This window comes from Trichomycterus rosablanca, chromosome 23, assembly GCF_030014385.1.
Source record: "Trichomycterus rosablanca isolate fTriRos1 chromosome 23, fTriRos1.hap1, whole genome shotgun sequence".
Taxonomy (NCBI): Eukaryota; Metazoa; Chordata; class Actinopteri; order Siluriformes; family Trichomycteridae; genus Trichomycterus; species Trichomycterus rosablanca.
Window position 1 is genome coordinate 1,467,501 of NC_086010.1, and position 15,773 is coordinate 1,483,273.

Sequence of the window (15,773 nt, forward strand, 5' to 3'; positions counted from 1 at the left end):
CCTAAAGTCAGAACCAAACCCAGAACCAAAACCAGAACCTGAAGCCAGAACCAAACCCAGGACCTGAAGCCAGAACCAAAGCCAGAACCTGAAGCCAGAACCAAACCCAGAACCTGAAGCCAGAACCAAATTCAGGACCTAAAGCCAGAACCAAACCCAGAACCAAACGCAGAACCTGAAGCCAGAACCAAACTCAGAACCTGAAGCCAGAACCAAACCCAGGACCTGAAGCCAGAACCAAACCCAGAACTCGAAGCCAGAACCAAACCCAGAACCAAGGCCAGGACCAAACCAAGGACCTGAAAGCAGGACCAAACCCAAAAACTGAGACCAGAACCAAACCCAGGACCCAAGCCCAGAACCAAACCAAGAACCAAGGACTGAAAGCAGGACTAAACCCAGGAACTGAGGCCAGGACCAAAACCCAGACCCAAAGCCAGGACCAAACCAAGACCTGAAGCTAGAACCAGAGGCCAGAACCAAACCCAGGACCAGAGGCCAGGTCTCAAATCCAGAACCAAACCCAGGACCTGAAGCCAGAACCAAACCCAGGAACTGAAGCCAGAACCTGAAGCCAGAACCAAACCCAGAACCAAACCCAGGTCTCAAATCCAGAACCAAACCCAGGACCCGAGGTCATGACTGAAGTCACTACCAAAACCCAAGACACAAAGTCAGGGTGCAAACCCAAGACTGAGGCTAGAACCCAAAGACAGAACCAAACCAAGGGCCTGAAAGCAGAACCAAAACCAGTAACTGAAACCAGGACCAAACCCAGGACCAAAAACCAGGACCAAAAACCAGGACCAAACCCAAAGCACAAAGCCAGGATCCAAATACAGAACCAAACCCAGCACCTGAAGCCAGGACCAGAGGCCAGGACCATACCAAGAGCCCAAAGCAGGACCAAACCCAGGCAGGGCTCTAGACTAACTTTTTGCACTGGTTGCACTGGTGCGCCTAACTTTTTTTCTTAGGTGCACCAGCACAAAAGTTAGGTGCACCCAAATTTTCGACTGCATCGCATTTAACACCGCAGTTTTACAGGTTCACTTTTTTTTTTTTTTTATCACTGTCCACACAGGCAATATTGACTTGTAAATCACTAACAATCTGCTCAACATGGCCTCGTCTGATGATCTGTTTGCTGCTGCCTGACAATGAAAGGCAGTGGGGAGAGGGGACACTTGGGCAGTGCATTTATCGCCACATGTAATGTGTTTTATAGATGCATTGGGTTTTTCAGCCTTTCAATTCGAAATGTATTAGAACCAGTCACAAATATACTATTGCCGGCCACTGTCTTCTTTACAGTTAATTATAGTATTACAGACTAATTATAGCAATTATTTTTTATAAAAATTATAAAAATAATAGAGTAAATGTGTATGTATGTGTGTATATCTATTTATATGTGTGTGTATATTTAAAATTATATGTATATGTTTGTGTGTGTGTTAGAGTGTAATCTTAAATGCAGTGCATTATATTATCGGCTTTACTAAATCTTTTACACAGATTCCCAAAATCGCTTGCGGTGCAATCACTGCGTATTTTGACTACATGTATTGTAATATATTTTGGTCTTTTAGTTATTTTTATATTTTATTAACGAAAATATTGTCGTGTTTTTACTTTCGCTGTCGCGGCACTTTACCGCTAGCATTAGCCCCTTGCTACTGTAGAGGGTCGGCTCACCTAGCCGCTGTCCGGTGGGGATGCTGCGGGTCTTTTGCTGTGCGGTGGTGGAGGTGTGGGAATAAAGGCACACGACAGGGTCGAGTCACTTTAACTGTTTAGTCAGGACTTAAGTGAGCGTTACAACACTTTACACCGCCGAGCTCCAGAACCCGAACTTCCATTCTGGGGACATCCGGCGAGTCTCATATACAAAACTAAACTTACTGCAGAACATCCGAACGCACGTGTATAAACCTGGTGCTGCATTCTGATTGGCTGAGCTGAATGTTGCTTACATATCGCCGCTACAATATTGTCCCGCCCTTCACTATCTCTGATTGGTTTAGACCATGATATTGGCCTAATGTGTCTGTTGTTGTTTTTTTTTCCCTCGGACGCCTGGTCGCACCGGTGCGACCTGAGATTTTTTTTAGTCGCACCATTGAGAAATTAGGTTGCATGTGCGACCAAATTGGTCGCACTCTAGAGCCCTGCCAGGACAAAAAACCAGGACCAAATTCAAGGCACGAACGCAGAACCCAAAGCCAGAACCAAACCTGAACCCAAAGATGAAACCAAACCCAGATTTGCTCTCTCTTGTGTTTGTTTAGTTTGCAAAGCTCCGTTTAGGAAATCTGGATCAATGAATCAGTGTGTGTTTGTGGAAGAGGTGACGGAACCTACTCAAGTTCTCTGAGTGGAATAAAAGTTCCACTGGAACCGGACGTGTGGAAGCGGTTTGGAGACGCATCACATGACCGATTCTGTTTGGTTCCTGATATCTGATCTGATCTGAGTTCCTGTGAAATCTCTCCTGACTGTGGAATGAGACGGGCGAGGCTGGTTCTCAGACCCCCACTGGAAAAAAAAGGGCATTAAAAGGGACGAGTGTGTTTCTGGCTCTGTGACGGCAGGATGGTCATAGTTCCCGAGCTCAGTCGTATCCCAGCAGCAACCAGAACAGAAATCACATCAACTGAGCTTCCAAATACAGAACGAGGTTCAGCGCTGAGATCCTGCTGCTGATCTGATCACATGGTTACAGATAAACAACAACACGGCTGATGTTCTGCTCAGGATTTCCTTCACATGGGGAGCGAAACGTTACGCTCAGATTAAAACGCCGCCGTGAATCCTGACGCCTGTCCAATCACAGCACTTCATCTCAGACGTGTTCACCTACCGCCACACTGTCTCAGACAACAAGGTCCTGGAACGACCATCTTCACTTCCAGGACATGTAATTGAGTCAATGATCCAAGCAAACGTCAAGTGACTCTTTATGCTAGGTGTTATTGTCACCGCAACAAACTAACTATTACCGAAAACTAACAATCAACGGGAACTATTAATCATTAAGAACAATCCCTGAATAGTAACAAACACCGTAAACAAACTGTTTACCAGTAACTAATGATCATCTGCAACCGACAACCACAGGCATTTAACGATTACCAACAACTAATAATCACCAGCAACAAACGATCACCGACATCTAACAATCACTGAAATTAACGATCACTGACATTAACGATCACTGATATCTAACAATCACCAACATCTAACAATCACCAACATCTAACGATCACTGATATCTAACGATCACAGACATCTAACAATCACTGACATCTAACGATCACCGACATCTAACAATCACTGACATCTAACAATCACATACATCTAACAATCACTGATATCTAACGATCACTGACATCTAACAATTACAGACATCTAACAATCACTGACATCTAACAATCACTGATATCTAACAATCACTGACATCTAACGATCACTGATATTAACAATTACAGACATCTAACAATTACAGACATCTAACAATCACTGACATCTAACAATCACATACATCTAACAATCACTGATATCTAACGATCACTGACATCTAACAATTACAGACATCTAACAATCACTGACATCTAACAATCACTGATATCTAACAATCACTGACATCTAACGATCACTGATATTAACAATTACAGACATCTAACAATTACAGACATCTAACAATCATTGACATCTAACGATCACTGATATCTAACAATCACAGACATCTAACAATCACTGACATCTAACAATCACTGATATCTAACAATCACAGACATCTAACAATCACTGACATCTAACGATCACTGATATTAACAATTACAGACATCTAACAATTACAGACATCTAACAATCACTGACATCTAATGATCACTGACATCTAACGATCACTGACATCTAACAATCACTGACATCTAACAATCACTGATATCTAACAATCACAGACATCTAACGATCAGTCATCTAACAATCACTGATATCTAACAATCACAGACAACTAATGATCACCACCAACTAACAATCACTGACATCTAACAATCACTGACATCTAACAATCACTGACAACTAACGATCACCACCAACTAACAATCACTGACATCTTACAATCACCACCAACTAATAATCACAGATATCTAATGATCACGGACATCTAACAATCACTGACATCTAACAATCACTTACATTAACGATCACTGATATCTAACGATCACTGATATCTAACGATCACTGATATCTAACAATCACTGACATCTAACGATCACTGACATCTAACGATCACTGACATCTAACGATCACTGACATCTAACGATCACCAGCAACCAACAATCACAGACATCTAACGATCACTGAAATCTTACGATCACCAGCAACCAACAATCACAGACATCTAACGATCACTGACATCTAACGATCACTGACATCTAACAATTACTGACATCTAACAATCACCAGCAACTAACAATCACAGACATCTAACGATCACTGACATCTAACGATCACTGACATCTAACAATTACTGACATCTAACAATCACCAGCAACTAACAATCACAGACATCTAATGATCACTGACATCTAACAATCACTGACATCTAACAATCACCAGCAACTAACAATCACAGACATCTAATGATCACTGGCATCTAACAATCACTGATATCTAACGATCACTGACATCTAACAATTACAGACATCTAACAATCACTGACAACTAACAATCACCACCAACTAACGATCACAGACATCTAATGACCATGGACGTCTAACGATCACTGACATTCAACAATCACTGACAACTAACAATCACTGACATCTAACAATCACTGACATCTAACAATCACTGACATCTAACGATCACTGACATCTAACGATCACTGACATCTAACAATCACCGACATCTAACAATCACCGACATCTAACAATCACTGACATCTAACATGCACCAGCAACTACAATCACTGACATCTAACAATCACCGACATTCAACGATCACCAACAATCAACGATCACTTGCAACTAACAATCACTGACATCTAAACACATACTTTTGGACATTTGGACGTGCAGTGTAACGAAAGGTGAATTATGATTCATACAAACAATAATACCCAAGCCTCACTCGTGTACACTAATGGAGAGGGCGTGTACACACACACACAATTTGCATCTGAGCTCTGTTTAAACACAACCCCACCCCTAAGACAAAGAGGCCGGGGCGCTGTAGGGAAATCTGCGGGTCTGTTACACAAAGCTTTGCTCCTAATGCAAACGCTTATAAAATATAGCAATAAAAATAAAGCCGCTCAGGTGGCGCAGTGGTAAAAACACACGCTGGAACCAGAGCTGGGATCTCGAATACATCGTATCGAATCTCAGCTCTGCCTGCCGGCTAAGGCTGAGCGGCCACATGAACAACACTTGGCCTGTTGTTCATACAGGGGTGGGATTAAGCCGGATAGGGTCTCTCTCATAACTAATGCAATTAAGACCTCTGCTGGCTGATTTGGGCGCCTGCACAGAGACGGGAAAGAGCGTCTCTCCGTACACAGAGCTGATCCGTATTGCACTCGTCAAAGTGTAGGTGATGAGATGCATACGGCTGCTGGCCACGTGTCGGAGGGGGCGTGGGTTAGCTTCGTTCTCCAATTCTCAATCAGAGCGGGGATCGGCATTGGTGCAGAGGAGGCATGATGCAGTCGGGCAATTGGACGGAAGAAAATGCATAAACGAAATATTAAAATAGATAAATAAGAATAAATTAATTAAGAACCTCAGATTGCAGAGCAACGGGTTCTGTCACAATAAGTCGGGTCACCCGGGCTGCGTCCGGGTTCGAACCCTGGGACCCGGACACCCCGACTACAGACACACAGAGGCTCAGAGCTTGAGGGTTCAAAGTCATAAAGATTTGCGGTAATCAGGGATGTTGGGTTGGTGTCGTTCTGCCCCTCTCGTGCGATCACTCAGGATTGTGAACGGTCGGTGGGGCAGGTGACATCACAGTGGATACCGTGACACTGTGGGAACGTTAGAGACGGGAATGTGGGAATGAAATCCCTCTGATGCTCCGAGGCTCACTAATCACCTCATCCGCCAAGCCCTGGAGCAGAGCATGATGGGATAGCAGGGGAGGGAAACACCTGTCAGCCTCCTCTGATCTTTATTAGGCTGGAAAACCCCTCAGCACAGCCTTCATTTCACACACACACACACACACACACACACACACACAATTTTTGCCATGCCATGTTTGCGGGGCGTAACGATTCCCCTTTAAATAAAGAAACGCTCTTTAACGGGTGCATGCCGTCATGCTTTCGAGTCCGATTGTTTGCTTCTACCATTAGTCACCCTTGGCTGAAGGATTTATTAAAAATCAGCCCCTACACTAATACCCCCCCCCCACACACACACACACACACACACACACACACAAATCCTCTGATCCTCAGCCCGGGGGGGGGGTTTAACTCTCTCCTCCGCTCCAGCTCCGTCTGCCGTGCTCGTGTTTCACCTGCGCCTGTCTGCAACACCTCAAGGAAAAACTCCGAAACCGGAGAGCCAGCGCCGGTGTGGTGCAGACACTCGAAGAATAGCACCGGGACTCCCCCTTCATGCCCCCCTCACACACACACACACACACACACACACACGTACCCTACAGGCACCCTCACTCCTCCCTATTACACTGTTCACTCAGACTGAAGTGTGAGAGACACGGAGCAAAAGAACAAAGAGACACGGAGGAGAACCGAGGAGAGGAACATCTACAGAACTTCACTGATCCAAAACACAGGCGGGTGCTGAGGTGCAGCTGAGGGGCTCAGAGATCGGGGGGGTCATGAGGTTACACATTTGGAAAAATGAGACCTTGACACTGAAACAAGCCGTAGCCTAGTGGTTAAGATGCTGGACTAGTAATCAGAAAGTTGCTGGTTGAAGCCCCACCACTGCCAGGTTGCCACTGTTGGGCCCTGGAGCAAGGCCCTTAACCCTCAGTTGCTCAGACTGTATACTGTCACTATAATGTAAGTCATTTTGGATAAAGGCGCCTGATAAATGCAGAAAATATAAATGTAAATGAAACGTACACATATTTACACCGCGTATGTGGACGCTCCTCTTGATCATCAGGTTCATCAAGTCCAGCCGCTTTGTTCCAACAGTCTGGGGAAGGTCCTTCTTGTCCCAGCATGACTGTGACCCATGCTTAAAGCTAAGAGTTTAAATCAAGGAACTTCAGAGGCCTGATCTCAACCCCAATAAATATCATTGGGATGAATTGGCACGCCGAATGCGAGCCAGGGTTTCCGGGTCCACACCAGTGCCTGACCTCACAAATGGCCACAAATTCCGACAGGCTCACTCTAAACTAAAGTTTTTTTTTTCCCCAAATATATATATATAACCCCCCCCCCCACCACACACACCCACACAATCCTTCCGATCTCCAATCCACCTCAAACCCAGCGGCCAATCTATCTTCTGCATGTGTATCTGAATAAATTCACAGTTACACAAGAAAAACAAGTTCAGTCCTCAAGACCCTGAGCCTGTGCAACACAAACACTACTTACATTAAAGAATTAAAGAAACAGCGGGAGCCTAGTGGATTGTGGGTCAGCCACTGTTGGGCCCTTGAGCAAGGCCCTTATATATCATGTGTATCGGCTCACGGCCACATTAAAGTGCACGTGTGTTTACGGGCCCCGAGAGCTCCGTCATGCTCGAGTGTGTGTGAGAAGATAAAAGCCCCCGAGTCGGCCGATCTGCTCTGAACGTGGGTTTAATGTGGGCTAATGTGTGTGTACGTCATGCCCGAGCGCACGCTAGTTAGAGCCGACGCAGCGCTGATTGCAACTCTCTTATTTTCTCTGCGGGTGAATCGTGTAAACACATCGGCACAGAACAGGAGGGATTTCCTGCCGTGACTGAAGCTCGGTTCCTGTGCTCATCAGGCCGTGAAGTTCATCACTAACCTGAGAACGGCGGCGGCGGCGGCTCAGGGTCAGGACGCCGCCTCGGAGACGGAGAGACTTCTGCACAATCTGTCCCAAATACAGATAAGGGGTGCGATTCTTTTTTTCGAGGGGGTCGAGGCCGTCACACGCCCCCTCCGAAACACACACGGATGATCGCTTCTTTCCAGAGGGTGGATCATGTGTGGAGAGCCACGCCCTACCATCCGTGATCAACCCCCCCCCCCCCCCCCCCCCCACAATGTGCAGGCGCCTCAACCGGTCAGTAGGGGTCAGAATTTTCCCAGCGACAAGGAACCCTGTTTCAGCCATCGTCCCTCCGCTTTCAGACACACAGCCAAGCATGTCTATGTAGGCGCCCGGCCGGCTGATAGCAGACCTACTCAAACTCTAGATATCCAGAGCTCTAGATATCGACTGTGTGAGTAGAGCCAGAAACAGTGCAGACTAATGATTGGTCGTTGTAGCCCAGTGGTTAAGGTAGTGGAGTAGTAATCAGAAGGTCACTGGTTTAAGCCCCACCACTGCCAGGTTGCTGCTGTTGGGCCCTTGAGCAAGACCCTTAACCCTCAATTGCTTAGACTGTATGCTGTCACAGTACTGTAAGTCGCTTTGGATAACGGCGTCTGCTAAATGATCAATACAAGCGGATATCTTTTGAAACCTCACATCAACCACAGCAGGACGTTTAGCCTGGCGTTTGTGATCAGCGTCTGGTAGAGAACGCCGTCATAGCTTCACTTTTAGCGACTACGCCTCCTGCCCCTTGTGGATCTGGAAATAAACAGCAGGACGTCAGGTACGATACGGACGGATCTGGATTCAGAAGTATGGCTAGCGTATTGCTCTGTAAGGTGGCGTGTTATGCAAACCAGGCGTCAAGATCAGGAACAGGGTGAAGGATGCGGAATTCATCAACGTTAATGCGTTAATAGTTAATAAATGAGTACTAACACAGATGAAACGGCTCTGTTTGCTCCCGATAGGTGCGTCCAGACTGAACTACACCAACTCAGACGCTGGAATGTGAATCCCGAGCTGATACGGTCTCTCTGTTCTGAATAAAACACTTTGACAGGGTTTAGTCGTGTGTCAGGGTGTAACAGCCGCACCTCACATATCTCACAAACCTCCAGCAGTTCGGTCCGGTGCCGACCGAGGACGTCGTACATTAATAGACGGGATATTCAGTGTGAGAGCGACCCGCGTGTAGACTTTAATAGACGGTATGCATCTCACTGCTGCAAACACACCCAGCTGAAACCGGGCACGGTGCCCAGCTCGAATTTAGCTGCGGCCGATTATTCAGACGCAAACGTGAAGCACGGTGAACCTTACAGAGCCGCAATGCTAATAACGCACGGCGAGTAAATCCAGCACAGCAAATCACCGCGGCCACGGTCAGTCTTCCGTCCATGTTTACAAAATTATTAATGCATTTATGGTCACTTCAGGAAATGCACAAGAATCAGTTAACAGGCCAGTCTGGAGCATTTCCTCAACAGCAAATATAAAAACAGCTTCGTTTATGTAAAAATAAGAGTAGCTAAGACAGTTCTGATCTTTGTTTGGAGAAGTAAATCTAACCAAGTTCTCTTTTAGTTTAACTGTTTTACCCACCAAGACATGCTAATATGAAAATTTCATGTTATAATGCACATTAATTATTTATGAATGATCTAGGGCAGATGGGACAGCTTATGTTTATATTCATACAGTACAATAAAACTCTTTTTTTTTCAGCATATCCAAGCTACTTCGAAAGCTGGGGTCAGAGCAGAGCCGAAAGGGTTAAGAGTCTGTTTGTCTGTTTGTTTATTAGGATTTTAACGTCATGTTTTACACTTCGGTTACATTCATGACGGAAACAGTAGTCACTCATTACACAAGATTCATCAGTTCACAAGGTTATAACAAACACAAGTCCAGTCTTGGACAATTTAGTGTCTCCGATTCACCTCACTCGCACGTCTTTGGACTGCGGGAGGAAACCGGAGCACCCGGACGAAACCCACGCAGCCCAAAAGTGGGTACATGGTTGAGCTGCAGTTGGTAACCCACAGCTCTACCCAAATACATGTGTGTCGCTTTGCAAAGGTTTGCTTTACGACACTTTGTTTTTACGACAGACCTACATTACTACCAGTTTTCGCTTACCGAACTGATTCTGGTATGTACGACACCGTACGTAAATTATATCTACTTATTGTTGGTCGTGTATTCATAAAATAATTCCTGTTTTTATGTTTTTTGGTTTGATTTGGCAGGTACAGAGGGACACACTATTATTTAAGGATTTTCTGCAGGTGCCTGGACCAGACAATAAGAGTTGCTGTTGCAGGAGTTGCAGGAGTTGCGTCTGATCACAGATGGACAGATTAAAACATGGTTTCATTCTGTTAGCCAGAATTATCTACTCAATAACTGACTGATTTATTTCATGTTATTAGTTTCAATCAAGCTACTCAAATCTCTCTGTTAATTATACGTTTTATTATTTTATCTCTATGGTGGAAACTACTAATGATACACATGCATTAATAACCAAATAAGACGTTTGTTAGAATCCAGCCTAGTGTAAGGCAGTGAAGGTTCTTCTAACATCTCAGATAAAGAACACCTACATCAATAAGCCAAAAACCCAATTAATGGTCAAAAATGCAAGGCGTTTTCAGATTATTTGGATTACTGAAAAGTATGTTGATCACATGACTATTTGGATAATCATGGCTTTGTATAAGTGTATATATGCTTGTCAGAGTCACATATCAGATATTTACTTATTTATTAGGATTTTAACGTCATGTTTTACACTTTGGTTACATTCACGACAGAAACGGTAGTTACTGCTTACACAAGATTCATCAGTTCAAGTTTTAATATCAAACACAGTCTTGGACAATTTTGTATCTCCAGTTAACCTCACTTGCACGTCTTTGGATTGTGTGAGAAAATCGGAGCTCCCGGAGGAAACCCACACAGACACGGGGAGAACATGCAAACTAAACACAGAAATGACATGGACTGCCCCACCTGGGGATCTAACCTAGGACCTTCTTGCTGTGAGTGCCACCCCCACAAATCAGATAAATCTGACATTTTTTTGCATGCAAATATTTTTGAATGTAAACATATTCAGAAACTCAGACCTGCTTGTTAAAGTAGCATCACATTGGATCACACAGAAAAGAAGCAATAATGTCAGAGCGATTTCTGCTGTTCACACTGTCAGGAAATAACCAGATCTATTGTTTTGTTGTTGTTTTTATAATCAGGGCTGCAAATGTGAAAGTGAGTGATTGTACCTGTTGTTCTCTTTTGCGTTGGAAGGTGGAGGGTGCAGGATGGTCTGATTCTCCTCCATTTCCACCACACATTTAGTGCTCAGCTCAATCTCTGCACACACACATCAGTGTAAAAAGTTACCCTGCTTGTTTACAATGACATTTCAGACATTAACATATCATGCACATGTTAGGAATGTCTAACAATTTAAAACAACTCGTGTCCAAAACTAGTGCAACTTCAGTCTCCCTGCGCCATGAGTCAATATGATGCAGCATTCACTTTATAGGAGGCTTTATTCTGCTCAAACTGATGACTATTTTGTTTAGAATTAAACTTTTATAATCCACCTACCTCTGCGGTTCATGGGCCGGACCCTGACAGCCACTTTTACTTTAGTATCCGACATTTTTAAGCACTTTTCGGTGCCTCGGTGACCTATATGAGGGTTTAGCTCCAACGTTCATACGAGTCCGAATAACGAAAAGTCTCTGCAAATTAATCCAGAAAAAGCAGCCGCTGTGTACAGTGTCCGATTGCGAAATGGGCGCAGAAGCCCTGCGAAACACCCCCCAGAATGATCCCCACCATACCCGAGAAACAACTCATCAAAACTCCAACATAATTGCCCCGTTTTTCCACCTAGCTATCTCGCTAGGAAGACCCGCTGACGGGCTGCGTCCTCATCGCCCCCGTACGCCCTCTAGACCCTCCCGACATCGCGCGCGCGACAGCACATCACTTAGCACTCAATCGTAGTGCACTAAATATCAAATCCAGTGCGATTTGTAATGCAGCCCAGAAATCCAGCTTCGGTCAGCATCCCGACCGCCATCTTTCACTGGGATCAGTCCGAGAGTGATAAAATGCGTTCCAACTTCTTCTAAAATTACATTTTAATCCAAGCTGGAACGCGAAATAAACTTTTAAATCCGCAAACAAGAGCAGGTCACTAATGTCCCAAACACAAGCTGGGAACAAATCACAGACTCAGAAAAAAAAGATGAATTTTGGGCTGTATTACAAAATCAACTCTGTTGAAAACGTAGTGCACTGAGTAGTGTGAGAAAAACATTACTGTCAAGGTCTTATAGTGCACAAGCGCAGGGTGTATGGTGCTATTTGAAACACAGCCAGCACAGCTTCGATTCTCCAGAATCGAATTTATCTTAAAATCAAGAATATTTAGTTTTAATAATTTTATAGACGGATAAAGTAGTTCGATTCTTAATTTTTAAACATACATTCGTAACAAGAAATCGTAAGAAAACCCTATAAAATAGGATTAAAAACTCAACTTTCAAGTGAGCTGGATTGTGCTTTATCAGTTAAATGATGCAGAAAATGAAGAAATAAATAAATGATGTGTTTTTTAGAGCAGATAATATTGCTGATTCTAAAATCTACTGATAGTCTGTAGGAACTAAAGTTGGGTTACAACATGATAGGCAACTCAATAATGTCACTTGTTTTAGCTGTGTTTAAGGTGTGGTGTGCCTGGTCGTGATAGAAAGCCTGACATTTCATTCAGATGCTTTAGCAATCTCATCAAAACAATAGAGAAAATCCCCTGTGTTATTCCAAAAGACCTACAGGGCAACATGATGGACAAATGTGTCATTGGCAACCATAAGATGATCACTCAGCAGCCAAGAACTGGTTCTGGAAATGTGGGTGCTGCACAGCATCAGGGTCATAAGGACTAAGGTTCTATCTTCACCCTCGGGAATTGTCTAAGTTGGGTATGTCCATATGGGTTTCCTTTGGGTACTCTTATGTCCTCGCACCCAATAAAAACATGCAAAAAGTTGATTGGATGCTCTAAATTGTCTCTAGGTGTAAATCAGTGAATAGATGCATGTGTGTGGATTGGATTGAAATGGATTGACTTCCAACTTACCTACATTTTCTGGACCTTGTCCTTATGCCTGACATTTCTGTGTGATTTGATTCAGACCAGCAGTTAGTGGCTGGCAGAATAAAATTCTCTAATAATGTTATGTAAGTGTGTACATTAAAATTAGGTTCATTTAAAGCACCAGGTCACATTTTTATCTTTTATTACAGAACAAGTCCTCAAACATCAAACTGTTTATTCATGCTTGCATTTTTTAACAATACAACCTAGATGACTTATTGTTGTGCATCTCTAAAGAGTGCAGTCGTGTGTGGCTTTCTTTTTATTGTAGAAAATGTTGTCATGCTAAAGCTTTTGGTCATACAGATCCTGCAGTGGTGAGATGTGAACCAACAACCTTTTGATTACTAGTCCAGAACCTTAACTGCTGAGCTTCCACAGCCCTACTGGGCACATTATGAGAAGAACGAACTATGAGAGAGCTGATGGTAAAAGAGGAAGAGGACGGCCAATGACAAAATTTATGGATTCAATTAGAAAAGCAATGAATGAGCTACTTAGGCTAAACAGGGAAAATCTAGAGAAACCAATCTACCTTCTGCATGTTTTTGGAAGGAAAATGATGGTTGTATTATGCAGCCTTTTCTGAACACCTTTAACAAAATAGTCCATCAGCTTTAAGTCGTAACTGGCTGACTACAGTACATCTTTATAGCGTGATCTTCACCATCCAGGACAATCAGGACATTCTCTTCGGTCATTGCTAGTCCCACCGGACGCAGCAGTCCCTCTTTGATCAGAGGAATCAACACGGGCATCTCCTGCAGATCACCCAAACTCCAGATGATCCCGTGATCTGCATCGGCTACGATTAAATCCCCCTTTTTATCAAACGCTACAGCCGAGATGCTCAGCCTCACCGAAGTGGTCAGGTCCAGGCTGAAAGTGTCCAGCTGCTTCAGAAGGACCAGGTCCTTACTGAACAGATTTAGGCGCGTCAGCAGCTCATCGTTTTTAGGTTGGTTCCCGAGGTGCTCGACGATCAGAACATGTCCAGATGATCTGCAGCAGCTGACAGCCCGTGGATGATGTAGGTCCCTCACCACCACTCTTTTAACCAAAACGACACTGCGCTGAAAGTCCATCATCAGTTGCCAGACTGTACCAGAGCTGGCGTCTGTCACCAGGATGTGACCTGAGGAGTCCATGTCAACACCCCAAGGGAGCTCAAAAAGGCCCGAGATAGTGGCTACCAGATGTCTTACAGGCGAAAACACCTTGACCGAGCAGTCGCCCGCATCAGTCACCACGACATGTCCGCTTGGAGCCACGGCAACGTCCAGCGGGTAGCAGATTTCACGACCGAAAGTTCTCAAGAATTTCCCATGACGTTCGAACCCGGCCCCTTTTTCTGACCCTCCGTGCACCACCAGGACCTCTGACCCGGACACCGCCACACCGGTCGGGTTCACGATCCAATCCCATCCTCCAAACGTCCTGCACAGACGCATCACTCCCGACCCCGACCCCTGCTGCCAGGCTGGCACTCTCCCCTCCGGTTGAAGAAAATACGATCCAACGAGATCATTAAGGTCAACCAGGGCCTGGCATTCGTAGGTGCCACCTTCCTCGCAGGGCGTCCTGCAGAACGGGCACTCGAGGTGGCGCGAGACGGGGTGAGACAGGGCGCAGACGCAGCTCAGACAGATCAGATGACCACAGGGCAGGTTACGCGGTCTCTGAGATCTTCTGTCGAAGATGAACTGCTCGAAGCAAACCTTACACTCCAGCAGGTCAGATCGGATCTCCTCCAGGATCTCCTCAGCTCCTCGGGCTTTCCTCATGCTGCTGGAGCTCCGAGACCTTCTGCTTTAGGATCCCCACATCCTGAGAGGAGCTTCTGACTGGGAAAGTGAGCAGTGGGAGCTTCAGACCAGCACCATGTTTACAGAAGGCCGCAGGATCATGTGATGCAGAATGGAACGGTGCGCCAGTGCTGCCCTCTACTGGTCCAGTTATGCATCGATTTACACTAAATCGCCAGAAGTATGTGGACACACGTTCTAATCCCGGAGTTCAGGTGTACTGGTGTATAGAATTATTGACAGAAAATGTATTATATGCTTTCAACAGTTTAAGGAAGGCCCCTCTCCTGCTCTGGAGTTAATAAGGACATGGATTAATGAGTTTGGTATGAAGGAACTTCTGCAGCTTGAGATGCTCTTATCTCATGGCACAAATCCCTACAGACACATTTCAAAATAAGGCAGTGACACCCACACTGGTGTGAGCCAAAACTATTCTGCTTACACCCATGGTTTTCGAATGGAATATCTACATACGTTTGGCCATGTTGCATACCCTGGTCTGGGTGACTGTGGGTCCAGAGCACATTTAGGAAATACACTCTAAATAAAACACCAGTCAATCTCAGGGTCTCTATGAGGGTGTCACAATTAAACAAAATGTTGATTATTATTTATTATTTAACCCCTGAAATCATTCACCGTGTGATGAATGTGCAGTAACGTGTCTGATATCCTCCACGCCTAGTTTGATCTTCCTGAAATATTGTTACAGTAAAATTAGCTGGACATTTGACCCCCCCTGAACGATTAGAACATTTATTTT

The 15,773-nt window shown here is 44.7% G+C and overlaps 2 protein-coding genes across 2 annotated transcripts in view; both read right to left on the reverse strand.

The window, feature by feature from the left end:
- The window catches only part of kif13a (kinesin family member 13A), a 49,501-nt gene extending 37,788 nt beyond the window's left edge, over positions 1–11,713 (reverse strand). Inside the window, exons 1-2 of the mRNA XM_062985324.1 lie at positions 11,639–11,713; positions 11,305–11,395 (exon numbers count right to left, since the gene is read on the reverse strand). Coding sequence (XP_062841394.1) covers positions 11,305–11,395; positions 11,639–11,693 — 146 coding nt within the window. The 5' untranslated portion in view covers positions 11,694–11,713. The remainder of the gene's footprint in view (positions 1–11,304; positions 11,396–11,638) is intronic.
- A 1,651-nt stretch (positions 11,714–13,364) lies between these two features.
- Positions 13,365–15,087, reverse strand: LOC134301258 (E3 ubiquitin-protein ligase NHLRC1-like). The gene has a single exon (XM_062985882.1). The coding sequence runs from the start codon at positions 14,984–14,986 to the stop codon at positions 13,820–13,822; it is 1,167 nt and encodes a 388-aa protein (XP_062841952.1). The 5' UTR covers positions 14,987–15,087; the 3' UTR covers positions 13,365–13,819.
- Between the last annotated feature and the right edge of the window lie 686 nt (positions 15,088–15,773).